Genomic DNA, 19,208 nt, shown 5'->3' on the forward strand with positions numbered 1-19,208 from the left:
TAGTTTTTTAAACTTGACCAAATCTAAACTGAGAAAAATTTAGTTGCATGACTTAAAACCGGGTCAATGTGAAAGTTCTGGAATATTTACGGATCAAGAAAACGCACACTTATTCTGATCGCTTATTCTTTATTAAAAACAACAAAGGCTACAATTTCAAATGCCATATTACATGACATATTGGTCAACGTGCTAAATAGATTGAAGATATTCTCTATCACAGATCGGTTATGACATGGTGTGGAGTATTCATTGCCCAAATGTGGGCTAAGAAAACAATGTCTACAGAAACATATGATCCGGAGTTAAGTGATTAACTATGAATATCATATAAAAATTCTCTGCTTTAAGCTGTTTACTTCATTTCTTTGTAATCTAAGCCAGCTCCATACTTCCATGCTTCCAAATGCCGATTCCATTCATATTTCTTCTTTTGTGGAAGAAATTCCATCCATGGTCTTCGACAAGAAAGCGTTTGTATGTCAGCAAAAATATAGCAGGTACGTTTTTTATGGGTAAAGAACACCAAAAAGTAGCAGCTGCTAGCAACTTGCCATACATGATACTTTACCTAATAACAGGACCAACATAGCATGAAAGAAATGTGTAGTGACCGAGCATTACAAAATGCACAGACCAGCCAAGAATAACGCCAACTCCAACCTGAAGAAAATACGGGAGAAAGAAACATATCACTAGCGTAAGTTACAACCAAGCAACCATTTGTTGACATATGAAAACAGATGCAATCATGGAAACCATGTCAAAGAAAGGGAAGAAGGTCGTAAGCAAATCACCGTTCTCTAAATAACAGATAAAATTCATTATACATAATTTCCTACTATAGCCACTTCATAGATAATGAGTTGATAATTGGTCATAAAACTCAAGAAACCGAAGATGAATGAACCTAGCTTCCACTGCTGACCTCATTCACTAGCTCTATCATGTATGACCGTGTAAACTTGCACGAGTTCAATATTTTTATTTCACCAAGGTCAACATGCTACTCCTATGCACCAGCCTTGATACCCAATGATGAACAACCACATATCGCTATATGGAAAGGGCTCACTAAATGCTCCTACCATTTTACCCCTCAACAGCCTACCAGTGTCCCTTTGATGCAAAGGCCTTTGTTCTGGATCGCCCTGTGCGTTAGGCCAATCTGAAAGAATTTCAAAACATGTACATACATCTGACTCCTCTAATCCTTTGAACAGCAGAGAGTCCTTTAAAAATTACCTCACATGCAATGAGTCTGCCGCCGCCACTGAGGTCATGTCCTCCAAGTGGATAACAGCAAACATTGTTGACCTGCAACCTCGTGAGATAATCTCTGTTTGACGCTCAATGCTAAACCTCTGGGTTAAATTCTTCCCCACACAGTGATTAAGGACCAGAGGAAGCATAGAATCCCCTTTTGTCAGTCCATGATTAGCAGCATCGTTCTATTTAAAAAATTAAAATAAAAAAAATCTCATGAATGCATAGATGGTGACCAGTTGACAGTAAACATCACAAACTATCAGGTGAACCAACTGAGGGAGTTCTATCCTTAACATTAACTGCTTTGAAGCACAATGTTAGTTTCTTTTTCCCCTAGAAATTATGTTTTAGTTAATGTCCCCAAACCTGACTGGAATCAACAGCTAATTGGAGACTGTTTTCCAGAAACTATAGATAAGGGTGCAAGTGACACTCCTGCTGCTTGCGATTAGGATGGTCATCTTTGGCCAGGTGACAGATTTTTGGTAGTTGGCTCAGTAATCCCAATTGATGTAAGGAAATTATGGGAACTTTTTGATGTCATCAAATGTGAAGTTCTTGGGGAACATCATTCATGGAGGTTTCCTCTGTACAAATGACTACAGAAGAGAGAACAGACATGCTTCAAAGAGTTAAATGATTAGGTTCAGTTCAGTGGCTGAACTATCCACTTTGCATCTAAATTTTTCCTGATATACAGAACGCATCACTTTCAGAAGGTAGAACTTTTAAAATAGGTAAATGATAAACAGCTGAGCAGTGGTATTATAATAGATGACTGGTCGATGGTTACCGATTGCATTTGCATTGTGTATGAGGTAATGTAAGGATTCATTTACAAGGAGATTTTGAAATGGATAAAACGCTAAAGCCGAGCAGTGGTATAATAATACATGACCAGTGGAGGGTTACTGATTGCATATGCACTGATGTATGTGACACATTAGGACCCGTTAATGTATGAGGGAAGGAAATGAGGGTTACAGAATGTAATTCATCAGACAGGAAATTGTTAACCCTGAACCAGCTCTACAGGTCAGCGACAAGACCATTGGTGATGCTCAGAAGCAGGAACGGCCCAATGTATTTGGGGGCCTAAGGCTGTTTTGTCTTTGAGGCCTTCCCTGCAGTAGGCCGGCCTAAGACGAACTAACATGGGGACCTTTTTTCTTTTCATTTATCTTTGAGGCCTTTCCTGCGGTGGGCCATATTTGGGCCGGGGCCTTAGGCGACCGCCTAAGTCGCCTAAAGGTTGGGCCGGCCCTGCTCAGAAGTTTGGAGTTGGTATATCAATGTTAAAAGAGAAACAACAGGAAAGAACATCCTTTGGCTTCCCTATTACTGTAATTAAGGGATCAGCACACTGCCTATATCACAAAGTAGGCAGACATAATTCATATAGCAAAAGCACCTCCATCAATGAGAACCAAATTTATCTCCTGCTGTAACTCTAGCATCTGTGATAATGTCAAGTAGCATATACAAATAATCACAATTTTATAAAAATAAATGATGTGGAGTTTAATTTAAAAAAAGTTACAGTTGCTAAAAAGATAATAAAATACTCAATAACAAAAGAAGAGAAAATTTAGGAAAAGATAAATTTAGTTTTTAAAAAATGAAATATGTTCACCTGTTTGAATATTGAAGGCAAAATTTGTGGTTGGTTTAACATCACTGAACCCAAGGTCTTCACAAGAGGCCCAAATTGTATCACATCCTATTATGGCATCATATAAATACATTCCTCAAAAAACAATTAATTTAAAACACAAGCGAGTGCTACCATAAACAATGGTACCTATTCAAATTTAAGGCAGTGAACTGACATGATAACCTTTTTTAATACTCTTACAGAAGTAAGGGAACCTCAAAAGTTTCTAGCAAGCAATGGATCAACCAAGTCTAAGATTATGATTCGAACCTGGAGAAATGGCCGAAGCACTGAATCCCCAAGCCTCTGCCGAAATATAATTAAGATACCAATAGAGAATTTTAATCACAAAGACACAAGCAGAAACAATGTCATAAGGAATCGTGTGTGGAAACATTACCTGCATAGCTTGGAAGTTTACATAAAGAAGCTCATTAATAAAAGTTGATGATACGTCAGTATCTGACTTGGCTGACATTGCTCTTTGAAACAACCATGATGCACTTAAATTTGGCTGCAAATCAAATTCTTCACCTGAGGTCTATCCATCAGAACTTACGTAAATGGACTGAGCCATATAATACAAACCATATAAGGGTTTAGCAAGCCCAAGGAATAAGCATCAAGGAAATTTCCCATGACCGCTTCGTATATACCTTAACCTCCAACAAACCAAAAGAATGGAAATAACATCAGAGTGCAGTCTTTGTAATACACTTTGTATAGCATGAAAACTGCGCCTGCATCTAATAGAGCCTAAAACATATAACTCTGTTGACCTTCATCACACTTACAATCTTTGCTCTATTTCATGGTAACATACGGAGCTCGATTAACGAATTACAAATATAACCTATCCTAAGCCATTCTAAAAAAGACTGCACAGTTTATATTAAAAAAGGGTACGCACCAATTGTGGTGATGCAGATATATACCTATTTTCCTGATTGTAAAATTGACTGAAAAATCCAGACTCACATAACTTTTATTATTCATTGAACAAATTCATTTATTTAGAAAACGTGCTGCTTCTATAGTAAGCATTAGCCATGCATACCTGTCGACAGCCGACTTAGGTGTCTTGTCATGCTCCCAAAACCTCCAAAAGAAACAGGTGATTGGATACCACTGGCATCACCAACCTTCATTGAACTATTAGTGAAAAGCCACAGAGGATGAAAGTTTCACTATGGATGATGTAAAATACCTGTATGATACGATCAAATGCTGCAGGCAGTGGGCTGTAACCAATTAACAAGGGAGATCTCAGAGAAAATGAATTCACAATAGTTTCTCATTTAGGAGCTTATTAAGCTAAGATCATGGCATGACTTATGATGAACATACACAACGAATCAAGATGCAAGAAATATAAATTTAAAAAGTGAAAAAGTTGTACAATGAATGAAACACTGAATTCAGATGTCTCATACACAATGACAGGCTAAGTATGTGCTTCTTACAGATTGCATCTCAAATTACACTATTAACTCAGCATAAATACTTAAGGTTTTTATTCAAAATGATGTCTTGAATATACTATGACCTCCCTTATATGCATGGGTCTGCAAACACCGCATGCTGAAAACATGAAAGGAGAAAGCGCTAAACAAGTTGGTCATATGTTTGCAGCAATGTCAGGCTACACGTGGACATGTAATCTGTGCATTACAAGCTATGTCAGGTACTCAGCAACATCCTTGTGTAGGGGTAATATGTTTTTCAATGTCAAACTACAAGTGGATATATAAATTGTGCACACACTACATATGTCAGTTAAGCATGCAAAATCTCTATGTAGGTGTTATATGGTTCTTGTGCTTTTTAAATGGATTGCAGGGGCTAGTACATAGTCCTAGTAGAAAACTTTAACTCCACATACATGAGGTAGTGGCATCAGAGGGCATAAAATAGATAGGGTGCTAGAGAAGTGATAAGACAATAGGATGGCCGAGTGATAAGAATAGGATTTGACTGTGTTACCTAGACACTTGCATTCAGCTCCAATAAAATATGCCGGATACATATCCAAGTCGGATATGTATCAAACACTTGGATACTAATGAAGTACTTTGTCAGCCAATTTTATAGGTTGGAAGAGAGTTGATCTCCTCTAACGATGAGTTTGAACCTCTATTTGAAATTGGGAGTCAATATTTGTTGCTTTTAGAGACTAGGTAAAATATTATTTTCCTTAAATTCTTAAGTTAATCACTTAATTAGGACATTTGAATTAAAAACATGTAAATTGACAATCTTAACAAACAATATCTTTTAATATTTAATATTTAAAAGTATAAATATATAATTTAGTTAAAATTTTATTTTATCCTATGAATTTCCATGTCTCTTTTTCCCTCTTGCTAAGTCAGATAGTTGGATGTGTCCAAATCCGGGTCTCGAATCTGTGTCCATGCAATGCTAATTTCACCCAAGATGGAGTGACCAGGCACATGTTGTGCTGTACCTAATGCCGAATAACAATCGGATAACAATCAGAATATTTTTTTTCCTAGATAATCAACCTGTTATGATCACTAAGAGTAGCATGCAAGCTCCAGCAAAGCTAGTACAGATAGACTAAGCTAATATTGGTTATCCATTGTGGGTATAACAATCAATTTTCCATCTTCAAAAAAAATGTAATTATTTTTTATTGAAGAAGATTCAAACAATTCAAACTGGCCAATAGCGGTTTGAGAATTAATTGATGTTAAATTAAGTAAAAGGCGCTACCATGGTGTTGTGTGATAGCCAGTCACATTGAGAGAGACAAGGCAAAACTATACAAGATAACAATTATAGCTGAAAGCTGCACAAACAAGACTATTTGAAAAATAAGTAAATAGGCAAAAGATGAGCATACCAAGATGAGGGTACTAAGGCATAAAACTTCTCACTGATTAAGGAAGTTTGGGAAGTCTGGAAATAGCACAAGCAGAGAATGTATTTTTGAAATAGAGAGAAATGGATTGGTAAATTTCAACAGATTAAAATGGCATGTGCATAGAGAGGAACATGAGTACAACAAGGGAGAAGGCAGTGGTGCATGCCTAATACTATTGATGAAGGTAGTAAGAAGGATTTCAAAAGGTTTGGTTGAAATGAATGACAGAGAAGAACTCTGAAACCTAATCTTAAGAGCAAGAGTTTATGCAATTCTAATGAAGGGTCGGATAGATGTGAAAACACTAGAAGCAAAGGTAAGATGGAAGAGGATACAAAGACTAGATGTATTTTAGGTAATTCAATTCAGGTTTGCCTTCTTTATACACAAATAACAAGTAGCCTAACATATGTGCATAGATACATGTGTCCTTGCATGCACACTTACATATTTAGTCCTCTTAGGAAGCAAAGATAAGCAATCAGCTCTGGAAGCAAAACAGGGCAAGAGAGATAATTTTAGTTCCCTGAATGACATTAGTCCCAAAGAAAAGGGTTGTTCTTACTAAAGTAAATCTAGGATCCGAAGTTTCATTGAAAGAGATGAAAGTCCATTAGTAACCTTCCAAGGCAAATCCAACATGAAGTAGAAAAGCTCAGATGAATGCAATAGACCATTGACTACTGTCAACCACTTGAAGAATGAAGGGGTGGTTACTTCAATGAATCCGATATCACCAGAGGAATCATGGAGATCTGATGCAAATCCCTAAGATTTAATTGGGATCTGGGATCTCTGGTGATGATCTGCTGATGACAGTAAATAGAATTTCTGTGAGAAAGTATAGATGGAGAGAAGGGTAAGAATTTGTTATGTTTGATGCAATAATCAAATCCAATGGTGGGATTTGCTTCAGAAAGAAACTAAATTTTGAAGCTCAGGCTAAGTGTCCTGGACATGAATTTTATAAAATTTGAGAAATTAGATGCACGATGCTTTATTTCTTTACTATTATAGTGAAAATTGTCCTATATGGTTATAACAGGCACAAGCCCTCATGCACGGTATGTCCAGACAATACGAGCAAAAACAATGTATAAACTATATATGAATGTGTAAGAATATCTTATACACTAAGAATATCAAAACAATAATGTCCGTTCCAATATGCTAGCTATCTGGTTCTTTACCTGTCTCGATAAGTAGGGAAGATACCAAAGATGACTCTTAATATTTCCAACTGGTCAAGAGATACACCCTATTGGAGAAAATTATAATATATGTACGTCAATGGCAGGATAGAAAGAATAGAAGGGAAACAAAATGCATTATTCGAATTCACAAAGATAAAGCTAATTTGGAAACCAAAAATGATGACAAATTGACTTTATGTTAATATGCGACTCATATTCTTTCTTCATTGTCAAAGTGTAATAAATTGACTGTTGAGTTACATTACTGAAAATGACCTTCCTCCAGATCATTGGTATGATGATACTATTAAACCTATAGCCGTTAGAAAAGGGACTGACTTTCAAGTCCACAATGCTTCGGTCACAAGATGTAAACACCAATATTCCATAATTATGGAACCTCCTCAAAACCATGGTGTACCATATAACAGAAATATTGGCCATTATTTGCCCAGTCAAGCCATCGACTCGGTTTTTTGGAATAAAATAATAGCAAAACTTTGCTGCTTAAAATTCTTGAACCGTTGTCATTGCCTTCTGCTAAATGCCTTGAAAGCATGTACCATTACATCGCTTGTGACAAGTTCAGCAGCTTATGCAAACTCAGTCTTTTGCCGGTCCATCAAATAGCCACCTATCAATTTTTTAACTTTAAATTGCATGTAAAGCCACAGAAAAATTATATTTGCTCCTCAATACCATGAGATCAGACAGATGTACTTCACCATGTATATTTGTATTGCCAGATCGCAAAATCATATATATATATACACACACTCAAAGATGAAATAAATTATATGTGAGCCTGAAAACACCTACCCAGAACAAACTTTAAAGACTTTAGACACAGGTTATATTGAAAAGGAACATCACAAGACTTCAAAGAATATGGGAGACCTTAAGGTCTCCTCCACACCGTACAAGGATAAGCATACTAAATGAATCGAGCAAAGTATTGAGCACTAACCTGATAAGCTGGTAAAAGATCCCAATAGTCCTCTAGTAGCTCTTCCAACTTTGGTGCCCCTAGATGTGCATCAGTATAAGTGAACAAGTAAGTTGTCCGATCTGTAGGACCAGAACCAGAAGGAAAAGCCTGTAAAATTATCTAAATCAGACTGTGAAACATCTGGACCAACCAAAGTAGAACAAGAAGCTATCAAATAAAGCATCATTCTTTCTTAATAAAATTGGTGAAGTGACACCCTAATTTACATATGAAGAAATGCATCCTTGTTAAATCAGCATAATACATAGGAACAAGGAAGAAATATACTTCAAGATGACCCCCTTTTTTTCTTTTGCAAAATCATCCAGTAGTCAGGATCACATTTAGGATCAGCATTTAGTGACAAACATGAAAGAATATAGACAAAAACATGTCTTTCTTCCCCTGGTTATTATATAAAGTTTATTTTAAAACTAAATCTGAAATTACCTCCCAAAAGTATTGTACTTCTGAATCTCGAACCTTCTTCGCGGATGAACTACTGAAAATAATATCACTTGATGAGTTCTCACTGAAACCACGAGAGCAAGTGCCAACAACAAGGCACACCCCATCCGGCTTTCTGCCAGATCTTATCTACAAACCAATAAAAAGAAAAAAATTAATAAATAAAGAACAGAGTCAGGAAATAAATACAATTTTACACTGTAAATATATCTCTATCATGTACATGGAAAGATATAAACCACAACCATAATCAACAAGTCTTTTCCCAAACATGTGGGGTTGGTTTCATGAATCCTTATTCACCTATCATTTCTATCAAGGCTTATCTTTGTTGTTAATGCAAGATCTCCAATTGGCGCCTCAAACGGGGTAGCTTATAAGAATAATAGCCATCTGTAACCCAATTGTTTTCTGATGCAAATAAAGTAGTATCTCTGCTTGATAAAAAAAAACAACTAAGATCCACGCATTTTTCTCTGAGAGCATAGTATATATCGTAACTTGGAAGAAAAAGGAACAAACTATTATTTCAATGTCAAGTGGAGTGGCAACCTTTGAGAATAGGAATTGCCAATGTAACTCTTTGCTGAGATGAAATATCTAGACCAAGGTCTAGGTAAGCTACATCAAAATAATCAAGGAAAATAGCAGATAGTGAACAATCATGTCTAACATGAGAGGAACATACACGTATATGACAAATATTATTTTATTGAAGAAGTTAGAAGTGAAAAGTGAAGTTCAAAAATCAAACTGCAGAATTAGCCAAACCCCTTCAAAGTCACAATTAATTCAGTATTATTTCAGACCTGGTTGCTTCCAAATTTATGCATAATCAGAGGACAGGAGATTTATGTTACCTGTTATTCAAGTATTACTGCTTACTAGCAATCAGTGAGGTCATTTCCCATGAAAAAGAGTTTTTACGCCTCTTCCAGACTCATATACAGGCTGAAATTTGCATACTGGCTGTTATAAACGACTAGCCATTTCTGAGCAATGTAGTCAGTTGGCTAACCATCATGGTCGATCCACACCTCAAACATGGTTGCAGCGCAGATGTGTGTGCATGCGCGCGTGCAACCTTGTCAACAAACCGAAATGTCATCCAACTCTTTGTCTTCAATTAGAGTAGTAAAAAATCTCTAAAGATGGAAGGATCACACCCACTACCTTCCTCTCACATGCATTATACGTGGTGAAATCTAGCCTTTGATAAAGTGTACATGACCTAGTAAAAACAAGAAATGCCGAACCAACCTAAACTATGTGGTTCGGACCATACCGAACCAAACCAATGCCAAACCTGGACTTCGGGTTATAAAATTCATCGCCTCTCCCCGATTCGAACCAAAGCTTTGAGAGCCTTCGAGGGCTCTCTTTCTCCCGCTCACTTCACCTCGTGAGAACTCTCTCCACCAGATGCTCGAAGCCTCCACTGGATGATCGCTAAGGTAAGCCTCCCCCTCCCTCCTTCTCTCGGTCCCCATCACAGGATCCAGATGACTCGAAGCTGCATTGAGCTCTTGCAAAGCCCTCACTTCCTCTCTCTCTCTCTCCCGCCTCCTTCGGCCTCTTCCCCCTTGCGAAGCTGTCGTCGAACACCTCAGCCTTGGTCTCCCTCTCAATCTTAGATGAGCTTGGAGGCCTCAGCTTCCCCCCTTCTCTCCCTCCCTCCCCTTCTTCCTCTCCCCCCTCTCTCCCTCTCTCTTCCTCCCTCTCCTTCTCCGTCTCCCCATGTTTCAGTACGTTCCAACACGGTACAGCTGTTTCAATACGCTCCAACACAGTACAGTACGAACCTGTACTGTACCAAACCAATTGCCGGCCAGTACAAGCTCCAATACCGTTCCAACAAATCTTGAGTGAAACTCATTACGTCCCCAATTCTCACTACATTTTCTTATTTTCTCATCTTCTATCTTCTCTACAACTCATTTTTATTTTCTTTTATTTATTGTGTTATTGTCTATCCTTTAAGGAATCTTGTTGTTGCAAGGCTACATATTTAGATTCTAGAAAACAAGGCTAAAATTGGAGACTTTCTATTCCTCCAAGAAGCAGCAAGACTAGTCTTTTCAGTATCTGACTCATCCAATTCAAACAAATTAAAGATGATTATCTGAGTTTCAAAGGACGTAGAATGTATTATCTCGAAATTATTTTTCTTGGATAAATAAGACACTTGATCGATAGTCCATGAAAACAACTTTTTGAATAATTGAGTAATTTCAAGGCAATAGAGGCATGGTTGCTTGAATGTTCATAAACTAATCGCAATGAGTATATATGCCACTTATGGTACAGAAATCTAGAAAATTTCAGGCCTATTGTATGAGAAAATATACAATGAGGTAAAGAATGTTGAACTAGCTCGTACCGACCGATTCATCCTGTACCGAACCAGTCTAATCTCTGACCGGGTTGGTTCGGGCATAGAAAACGATTTCCGCCCCTAACAAGCCGGAACTGGCCAGTACAAGAGCGAACCGGATGGAACCAGACCGGTTCCGTCCAGTTCGGCCAGGACTCGGTGCGAACCCACACCAAGTCCGATTCGATCTACCATAGCGCAAATGCCACAGCCACGCCATGCGCGTTGTGACCTTTTTAGCCAGTTTGGTACCGGCCGAACCGGTCTAGTGGCCGAACGGTACGCCTATCGGTACCGGTTCAGCGATTCTTGCAATGAGGTGTCTAGGGTTTTGGCATCTGAAGGTCATACCAAGAGAATTCAACACCCAAGACCAATCTACATTCATCAAGGGTTAATTATGAGGAGAAAATCCTAGTTGCCAAAAACAGACAATGTCACAACTATCACATAAGAAACCTCTGAGTGCTTCCTGAAAACTTAGCTTCCGTGTCCTTAGATTTTTAGGCTTTGATAGCACATGGATCAGTCCTTCCTAAGAGTAAGCTCCCATGCACTACAAGATTTGAAACAGTCAAGTCCTACAAGCTTCTATATACTTTCAAAACAAGCCACTTCTGCAATGTGGCCCACTGCAACAAATAATTGCATGGAAAGGTTACGCCTAAAGTAAAAACAAATATAAAGAATTTAAATCTAAGAACTCGAAATCTTCTCTATGAATATAAGAACTGATTGCCATGTACAAAATTTTATGGTGACATGTCATCTTACGAAGGTTGGAAATTGACATTCATAATTCCATCAAGATGTAAGCATCTGAAAAAATTCACCTGTTTCACCACAGGAGAGAAATTACCCATTGAATCAACAACCAGACGTGATGACAAAACATCGCCGTCAGCAAACTGCAAAACCTGAGGATTATAATCAACATATTACTATCTGATGAAGTAAAAGATACTTATAAAATGTTTTAAAAGGCATGAGAGTTAATTAAGTAGAGAAATTCGAGAATAGGCAGGATACAGGAAATTAATGCAACAAATTAACATTCAAAATTTGGAAATGTATAAGCATGAGCATAACAGTTATTATTTCAACATATAGATCGCCACTGGGTATAATTCTTAAGATAAAGAACATAGAAAAGCTCTCCCCCTTCGTCATGGTCAAACTGCTTGCCTATCATGAATCTCAAGGCATGGAACCTTATTGAGGAAGTGCCCTACTATTCTGCCTTTTCTCAAGATTTATTTTCTCATTTACTAATCTGACTGATCATTATTCCATTGTTATTCTACTCGATGTGTGAAGGCCTGATTCATGGATTTGGACTGTTATTTTATTTGAGATTATGATTGTTGGCTTTGTGTTATTGTAAGTTGTACCTCTTGGTAGCATGGCCGTGTTATGTCCCGGATTTGGGGCATGACACCATGAATCCACTTGGGGCCTTTCTTCTTTCTTCTCACCCTATAACACTCCTCCAGCTTCCTTCAATCCTTCTCCTCTTGCTTTAGGGTGACCCTCCTAAATGACCTACAATCATGCACACTTATCATCATTACCTGCAGGCATAGGAAGACTTCTATAATACACTGAGTGTTCCTAATGAGAGTTATACTATGTTTTTCTAATGCATCCCCCCCCCCCCCAGCCACTTGTTTTATCTCAGAAGGATGATAAGCCTGTTCCACATTATCCCAACGCATACATGGTACCCAGTTTATTTTCTTATTTAAGCCTTGGTTCTTGCTCTCCATAGTTTTATGCTCTCTGGATAGTCATTCATATCCTTCAAGGGTCTAGTACCTATATTGAGGCAATGTAGCACCTCAAGAGTCAAGTAGTTTTGGTTGAGAAACTGAACACCCATCATTAGACACATAGTAGGGATCTTGTCACTCTTCCTATAAAGAAATTCTCTATTGGCAGCAAGCATTTCTATATATACAACAATATTTACATGGTCTATGTAATGCTGCAAAGCTTATCTAGTTGGAGAAAATTTCACCAAAAACACATTATCAATTATAAACCCTGAAATGCAGATGACCACACCAGACAATAATTGTTGTTGTTGTTGATTTTGTAGTTCACCCTGATAAATTGGACATGGAGTATGCATAGCTTCACCATATTAGATCTACATGCAGCCTGTCACTCAGCGTTCAGCCTTCTATGCTCTTACAATTGTGTTTTGTCAACCAACCAAGCTATCATAGGCTAAGTAGGATTACTTTGTGTAGTTAAGTGCTCATACTTACATAAAGTGCTCCTCTAGTGACATCACAGTATTAGTGTTTTATACTAACAAAAGATTATAATTGGTTATGATGCGTCCGATTTTGCACATATAAGACATCTTCATCATCAACTTGTGATAAAACCTTGGTTACTTACATAGTATTCTTTTTTCTTCCTTAAGGGATATATGCAGAATAACATTGCACCTTGAATAAATTAATCATGCTTGCTTCATCAATACCACATGTTGGTACATCAGTGGAACTTCATCCCAAGGTTTGCCGTGCCAATCGATATCGGTGCGTATTGATCGTACCGTACCATACCAGTACCGAACTAGTACATGGTACAGAAAGCATACCAACACTCGGTACACCAAATTGGATATCACACCAGGCGTACTAATATTGTAATAGGATGCTACCAGCATGGGGTCTGGTATCGAAATGGCAAACCTTGGTTCATCCGTTTTATGGTTGGCCACTACTAAGTATCACCAACTTGCGGTTGATTTTATACACCTAACCACATCCTGTACGACCTTGTACATCTAATACCCTCTTGTGCTACTTTACTAATTCCCCGTGCTCTATTTGCTACATCACTATTTAGCATTTTCCCAATCTTCATAGCTCTGAGAGTTGCATTTGCTCACTTGACTCTACCATGGATCATCGAAGGAGATCGAAGCTGCAAATGCTACTTAAGCTAGTGATTACATGGGACTACAGAAGTAAGCCTTGTAAGATAAGGGGGAAAATTAGTAAAAGAAAAACAGAATGTAAATGGAAATTAAATGTATTGAAGGTTGATGGCCATAAGATATCATGACAAAATTTATTTCATTATTTCATAAATCAAATAGAAGTATGGAGAGATTAGTAACAACGATATGGTCTAAAGGTTGAGTCCTGTTGTAGAGATAAATAATGTGCATCAAGAATAAGAGAACCCACATACGTGGCAATGAGCAAAATTGACATTTTTAAAATCTAGAAATATTGTATACAAAGTTCAAAATCACATGAAGAAAGTACTGCAAATAGTGGCAATCAAAATTATAGCCGTGCTGCTTTAAATAGTAAAAATTCAAATATTGATGGATCAAAAATATATTATTACAATTGAAATGCATGGGAAATGGTTGACTTACCGCTGCATCATTATAAATGCGTATACTAGACAAACATTTGCCCTCAAAAACTATTCCACCTAAGGAAACAAAACGTTTCTTCATAATCTCCAAAAGCTTAGCTGGCCTGCACCCATAGAGTGGAAATCACATGGCATGATTACCCTGTGTTCATATCTTCTATTTATCTATTTCTCTTTTCTATTGTACTTAACATATAAAATCTTTAACAAATCTCAGAAAGAGAGCCTTTACTTTTACATTATGGGTACCATTTCAGAAAACAGGTGGATGCATTACATAATTAAATGCATGCAATATTTAAATAGCATTCACACATTTAGTTATAAGGAAAAGTCACTAAATAAACCACAAAAGTTGATATCATCCTTTCAAGAACCTTCAAAATTTCAACTTCAGAGTGCCAACCAAGATGAAAAGGTGCTCATTGTAAACTTTTCCTCTACCAAAATATATGTACTTCATGCTCACGGTTTCAGCCATCGATCTTATAATCTTGAAGTGATTTGGAACCAAAACCACATGATACAGTTCATAGCTTTGGTAATTGCCTGCCCCTACAAACTTGACGTATTATATTGAATTAAGACTTTGCACTAATAATTTTGAAATGCTTGTTGTATTACATTATGCAGTTTTAAGTTTGTTTCTTTACTCAGATTATATAATTATATATATGAAAGTTTATTATCTACTTTGTTTATCAACCAAGACCACACCAAGCCTTATCCAATCTGTAAGTCATTAGAGTTCTGGAAAATATATGTCCTCTGAAAAGATTTGAATTTTCAAATCTTAGCTCACAATTTCCATATAGGCTAATTCCTCTCTTCAGACATCTTATTACTAATTCTAATAGTTTTCTGAAAAGAAGAAGCGGGGGCAATAAGGGCATGTTTTATGTATAATAGAATTTTAAATCCTGCAACAATTGTATGTTGATCCTTGGATGTAATAAAATCACTTTAAGAAATGAGAAACATGAAATAACAAAGTCAACAGTATATTAACTTACGAAACTCCAAGATTAAGAATATCCTTCACCCAGATATCACCTTTCTTCTCAAATCCACATCTATTCTGCACAGCGAGCAAAAAGAGGAACAACAATATCACTAAATGAAGATAAGAGCTGATCACATCAGAGAACGGACCAGTCAGCATAAAGCCACTAATGATTTTAGAAACCTACAGGGTTGAATGTAATTGCAATAATCTCTTCAATTTCTTCTTCTGACAGAATGCCAACTTGAACAAGTTCCATAAGCTCTTTTCTCGAGATGTTCCACTCCTGTTCTCTCTATTGAGAGAAAAGGAAACCATATTAATATTTGATAAGAGAGATGATATCAGATTAACAAGTCACTAAATAGCATAAGGAGTATAAAAGCACCCCCTTGAGCAGGTTCCTTTCGACAATCCCAACTCGCAAGCCTTTGGAAATGAGTGTTGTGGCAACAAAGATACCTAAAGTGCCACCACAAACCAATACATCAAACCCACAGTTAAGGCTGTTATCCTCATCAAATTGCCTGGATGAACTAAAAATTCGAGATACAACTTCAGGAACTTCTCCTGTGTCTGCAACAGACAAGTTCATATGAAACTGATTGTTAGATATCTCCTGAAAAAAACTGACTTTCTGTATCTACACTTATATACGTATTTTTACTTTTTTTTTTCTGCAACAAGAGTGCAAAAGCAGAATGTCAGTCATATTACAGATGGTGCCACATCTCATGATCCCTTAGGAGATCATTTATGACATCCTTGGTCCATTAAAAATTTAATTAGAAGTTAAACAAACTTAAGAACTTTTCCAGGCTGGTTTTACATGATGGAAAACTTATAATGCTCATAACTATGGCACACATCCTCAGTAGTTAAAATCATGAAGTGATGGATCATTTCTCTAATTGCAAATGTACATATCTTCAGTTTAATACATGCACACATATTATAACGTATAGCACTTGAAACAACAACATTGGCAATACTGATATAGCAAATTCCAATCTTACCTAGTGGAGCAGCACAAATACTTGACCATAATTGATCCAATCTCTTCAAAGCATTGTATGAGCTAGCTCCCCCAGCTCCACCTACATCATCATTCGAAGAAATCTTTTCCATTATCCTCTGCAAGTTGGTTACATGTTTATTTTAGTTTCAACCTCATATTAAACACTGGGAAATAAAAAGAAAACAAGAGAACTTGAAAATAGTAAAAGAAAATTGGTATGATTAAAAACACAAATTAGATCGAGATACAAACCTCACAAGTAGAAAATTGGTATGATTAAACTACTTTACATACATTTCTTGAAGTCAAGGCTAAGACAAAATGTCGATACAATTTTTAACAATGGACATAAAATTATCAACCTAGAGTTTTTTCACCATTCTGAATTCTAAAACCAAATAAGTACCCTATGCAAAAATTTGCAAGTTAAACAGAAGAACATTATAGCAATAGTATTGGATAGCTTGGATTTACTCCTTTCTCTCCAAGGATCCTTCCCATAAATCATTGTTTCTGACAAAAATGTTGAGATTAGAAAAAGAGGAATATAAGAGCACATATGAGAAGAGGAAGAATAAGATTGGATTTGTCTCGTGCGATATTCGACTGAAAAGCTAATTTCCTCTCTATACTAAATAGAAAGTTGAATGCTGGGCTCCTCTTCCACCGCGAAGCTACTAATCATCTACATGTAATAGAATTCAAACAACAGAACGTAATCCTTTAAATCAAAAGCAGGCTAGATTGCTATCACTAGTCTTAACAGTGACCCCATTGGCAGCCCTCAAAGTTAGGGTTCCCAATTTGCCTGTTGGGTGTTTGATGTGCCATTTCCTGCTCCTTTAAAATAGGTCAGAAAAAATCAATTAATTACTCAGATTCCGGGCATTGGATACAAGTAATGGTTTGACTCTTGATTAGAACAAAGCATTTGTGCCAGCACTTCCAAATCAGAATGTGAGACAAGTTCGGTACGGTTTATTCATCATTTAACCAAGAACAAATCGAACTTAGGTTTTGTCAAAATCCAAGAAAACAGCCAACAACTTGTCAGAACCGTTTTCTTTTTAGGAGAAAAGCTTTATTTTGGCAACACGTTTCGGATCCCAAGCCACGTGAAACAAGCTTGGAAACTGAAACTTAAATTTCGAAAAACACCAATGAACAGGGAAAAAAATAAAACAAAACGCACGACCAAAGAAAACATGAATAGACTCCACGAGAGACGATTTAAAGAAATAACCTATTTCAAGACTGGACCTTTCTTGGGTCAGTACCAACTACCAAGAGAGCAAGATTCACATAACACAGATGGTACAAGAATTGTTGCTCATAAGTCGGCCATAAACGATCGTTGGAAATCTAAACAAAAACAAAACAAAACAAAAAACGAAAGATAAACTACGCTACACTTTTCCCAAAGATGGCCGAATGCGTAGAAAGTAGAAACGAAATATATAGGACGGGTTTTTTTAGCTTACTCATGTTCACCCTCTTTCATTCGATTAATTTGAGAAAAACGTTCGCAAGCTCACAACGATTTATACTTAGGTTCTTGAAAAACGTAGGGGAGAGAGAAAGGAAGGGGATATATATGTTACTTGGGTTCTTGAAGGAAGCGCGGCTCGTGGACACAGAACAGTAGCAGTGGATGGTTTCCCGCGTGGAATTCCTCCTCTCCTCGTCCTCAGCCCATTTGGAGGGGAGAAGGGACAAGAAGGACGCCCAGGGACCGTCGCGGCCTGTTGGAGTTGGAGCAGCATTGCGATGCCTAGATCTTGAGGTGGTTCTGCCAAGAACACAGCCTTGGCTTCAGTTTTTGCAAGCAATTCCTCTTCCTCCAGTGGTGGACTCGCATTCCTCAGCAGTTATACACCATCGTGTCCTTAGGAGGGCCATTCCCAGGCCATCTACATGTCTCAGGCCTGGAGGCGTTTTTTGGATAACGGTTGGAATTAATGGAGCGTTGGCGTTTTTATTATTATATTTTGGTGCAAGAATCATTAGAGTTAGCATCGCAAGAAGCCTGGAACGGGAAAAAAGAGATGATATAATTTAATATAATGCTAAATTTAGATGATGCCTCTTATTTCTTTTCTGCTTTAGATTTGATTTTTTTCGTCCCTTTTATCTGATGATGAAGTTCAAGAAAATGTGATGCAAGATCAGTACGTGAGGACAACAAAGAATGTGATGATCAATTGAATAGGATAAACTAATTTATGCTAGGAGGCAAGTGATTTAAATGTTTGTTTTGAAGTAATCATCATGAAGACAAATGCAGAATTATGATAAAATCTTTTTTTATTAGGAAAACGGTTAATTACAATTGCTAGTTATGGCGTTAATGCCGAATCGGCCAGCCATCCATACAAATTTGCGGCACAGAGGCATAAGAAAATCCAAATAATGCACCTTACCCTTTTCTTTTCTTTTTTTTTCTGGTAAAGCAGATATACCACACCGTCATAATATAGATATATTCAAGAAAGTCAGAAATAAGGAGGCAGCGGAGAGGGCAGTAAAGTCTCATAGCCATTACAACTCCAGACACCGGAATGTTATGCAACAAACGATGCAAGCCAATTAGTAGTTCCATTCACCTCGCGATATATGTGGATGACAGGTAGCCACACATTTTCTCAATAGGTTACGAATGTCCTACAATAATAGGTACGCGTCGTCAATTCTAGCATGGCCCTAGATCCACTCGGTCACTATCACCGAATCCTCTTTCAGATGATTTCGGTCCGCCCTCAATGTGAGCCACGCATAGGTAATGCTCTCTCAAGTGGCTTTAAGCTCAACTCTAGAAACAGAAAAATTTGTTGGATGCTATTTGTATAGATTTATATTCCTCGAAAAGGAAAACTTAACATGGAAAATGTAGATATGTGCGGCTAGTTGTAAAATCTTGTGATTTGATGTTAGTTTTATTTGATATCTATG

The 19,208-nt window shown here is 37.2% G+C and overlaps 1 protein-coding gene across 1 annotated transcript; it reads right to left on the reverse strand.

The window, feature by feature from the left end:
- Nucleotides 1-109: 109 nt before the first annotated feature.
- Nucleotides 110-18,207, reverse strand: LOC103710007. Its single transcript, XM_008795567.4, has 18 exons — nt 17,861-18,207; nt 16,258-16,375; nt 15,630-15,817; nt 15,429-15,536; nt 15,252-15,316; nt 14,237-14,342; nt 11,667-11,750; nt 8,442-8,588; nt 7,971-8,099; nt 7,001-7,068; nt 4,131-4,164; nt 3,981-4,065; nt 3,512-3,579; nt 3,324-3,437; nt 3,194-3,229; nt 2,903-2,989; nt 572-663; nt 110-458 (listed from the first exon to the last, which is right to left on the reverse strand). Exons 1-18 carry the CDS (start codon nt 18,020-18,022, stop codon nt 356-358), a joined length of 1,794 nt encoding a protein of 597 aa, XP_008793789.1. The 5' UTR covers nt 18,023-18,207; the 3' UTR covers nt 110-355.
- Nucleotides 18,208-19,208: the final 1,001 nt, after the last annotated feature.

This window comes from Phoenix dactylifera, chromosome 7, assembly GCF_009389715.1.
Source record: "Phoenix dactylifera cultivar Barhee BC4 chromosome 7, palm_55x_up_171113_PBpolish2nd_filt_p, whole genome shotgun sequence".
Classification (NCBI taxonomy): Eukaryota; Viridiplantae; Streptophyta; class Magnoliopsida; order Arecales; family Arecaceae; genus Phoenix; species Phoenix dactylifera.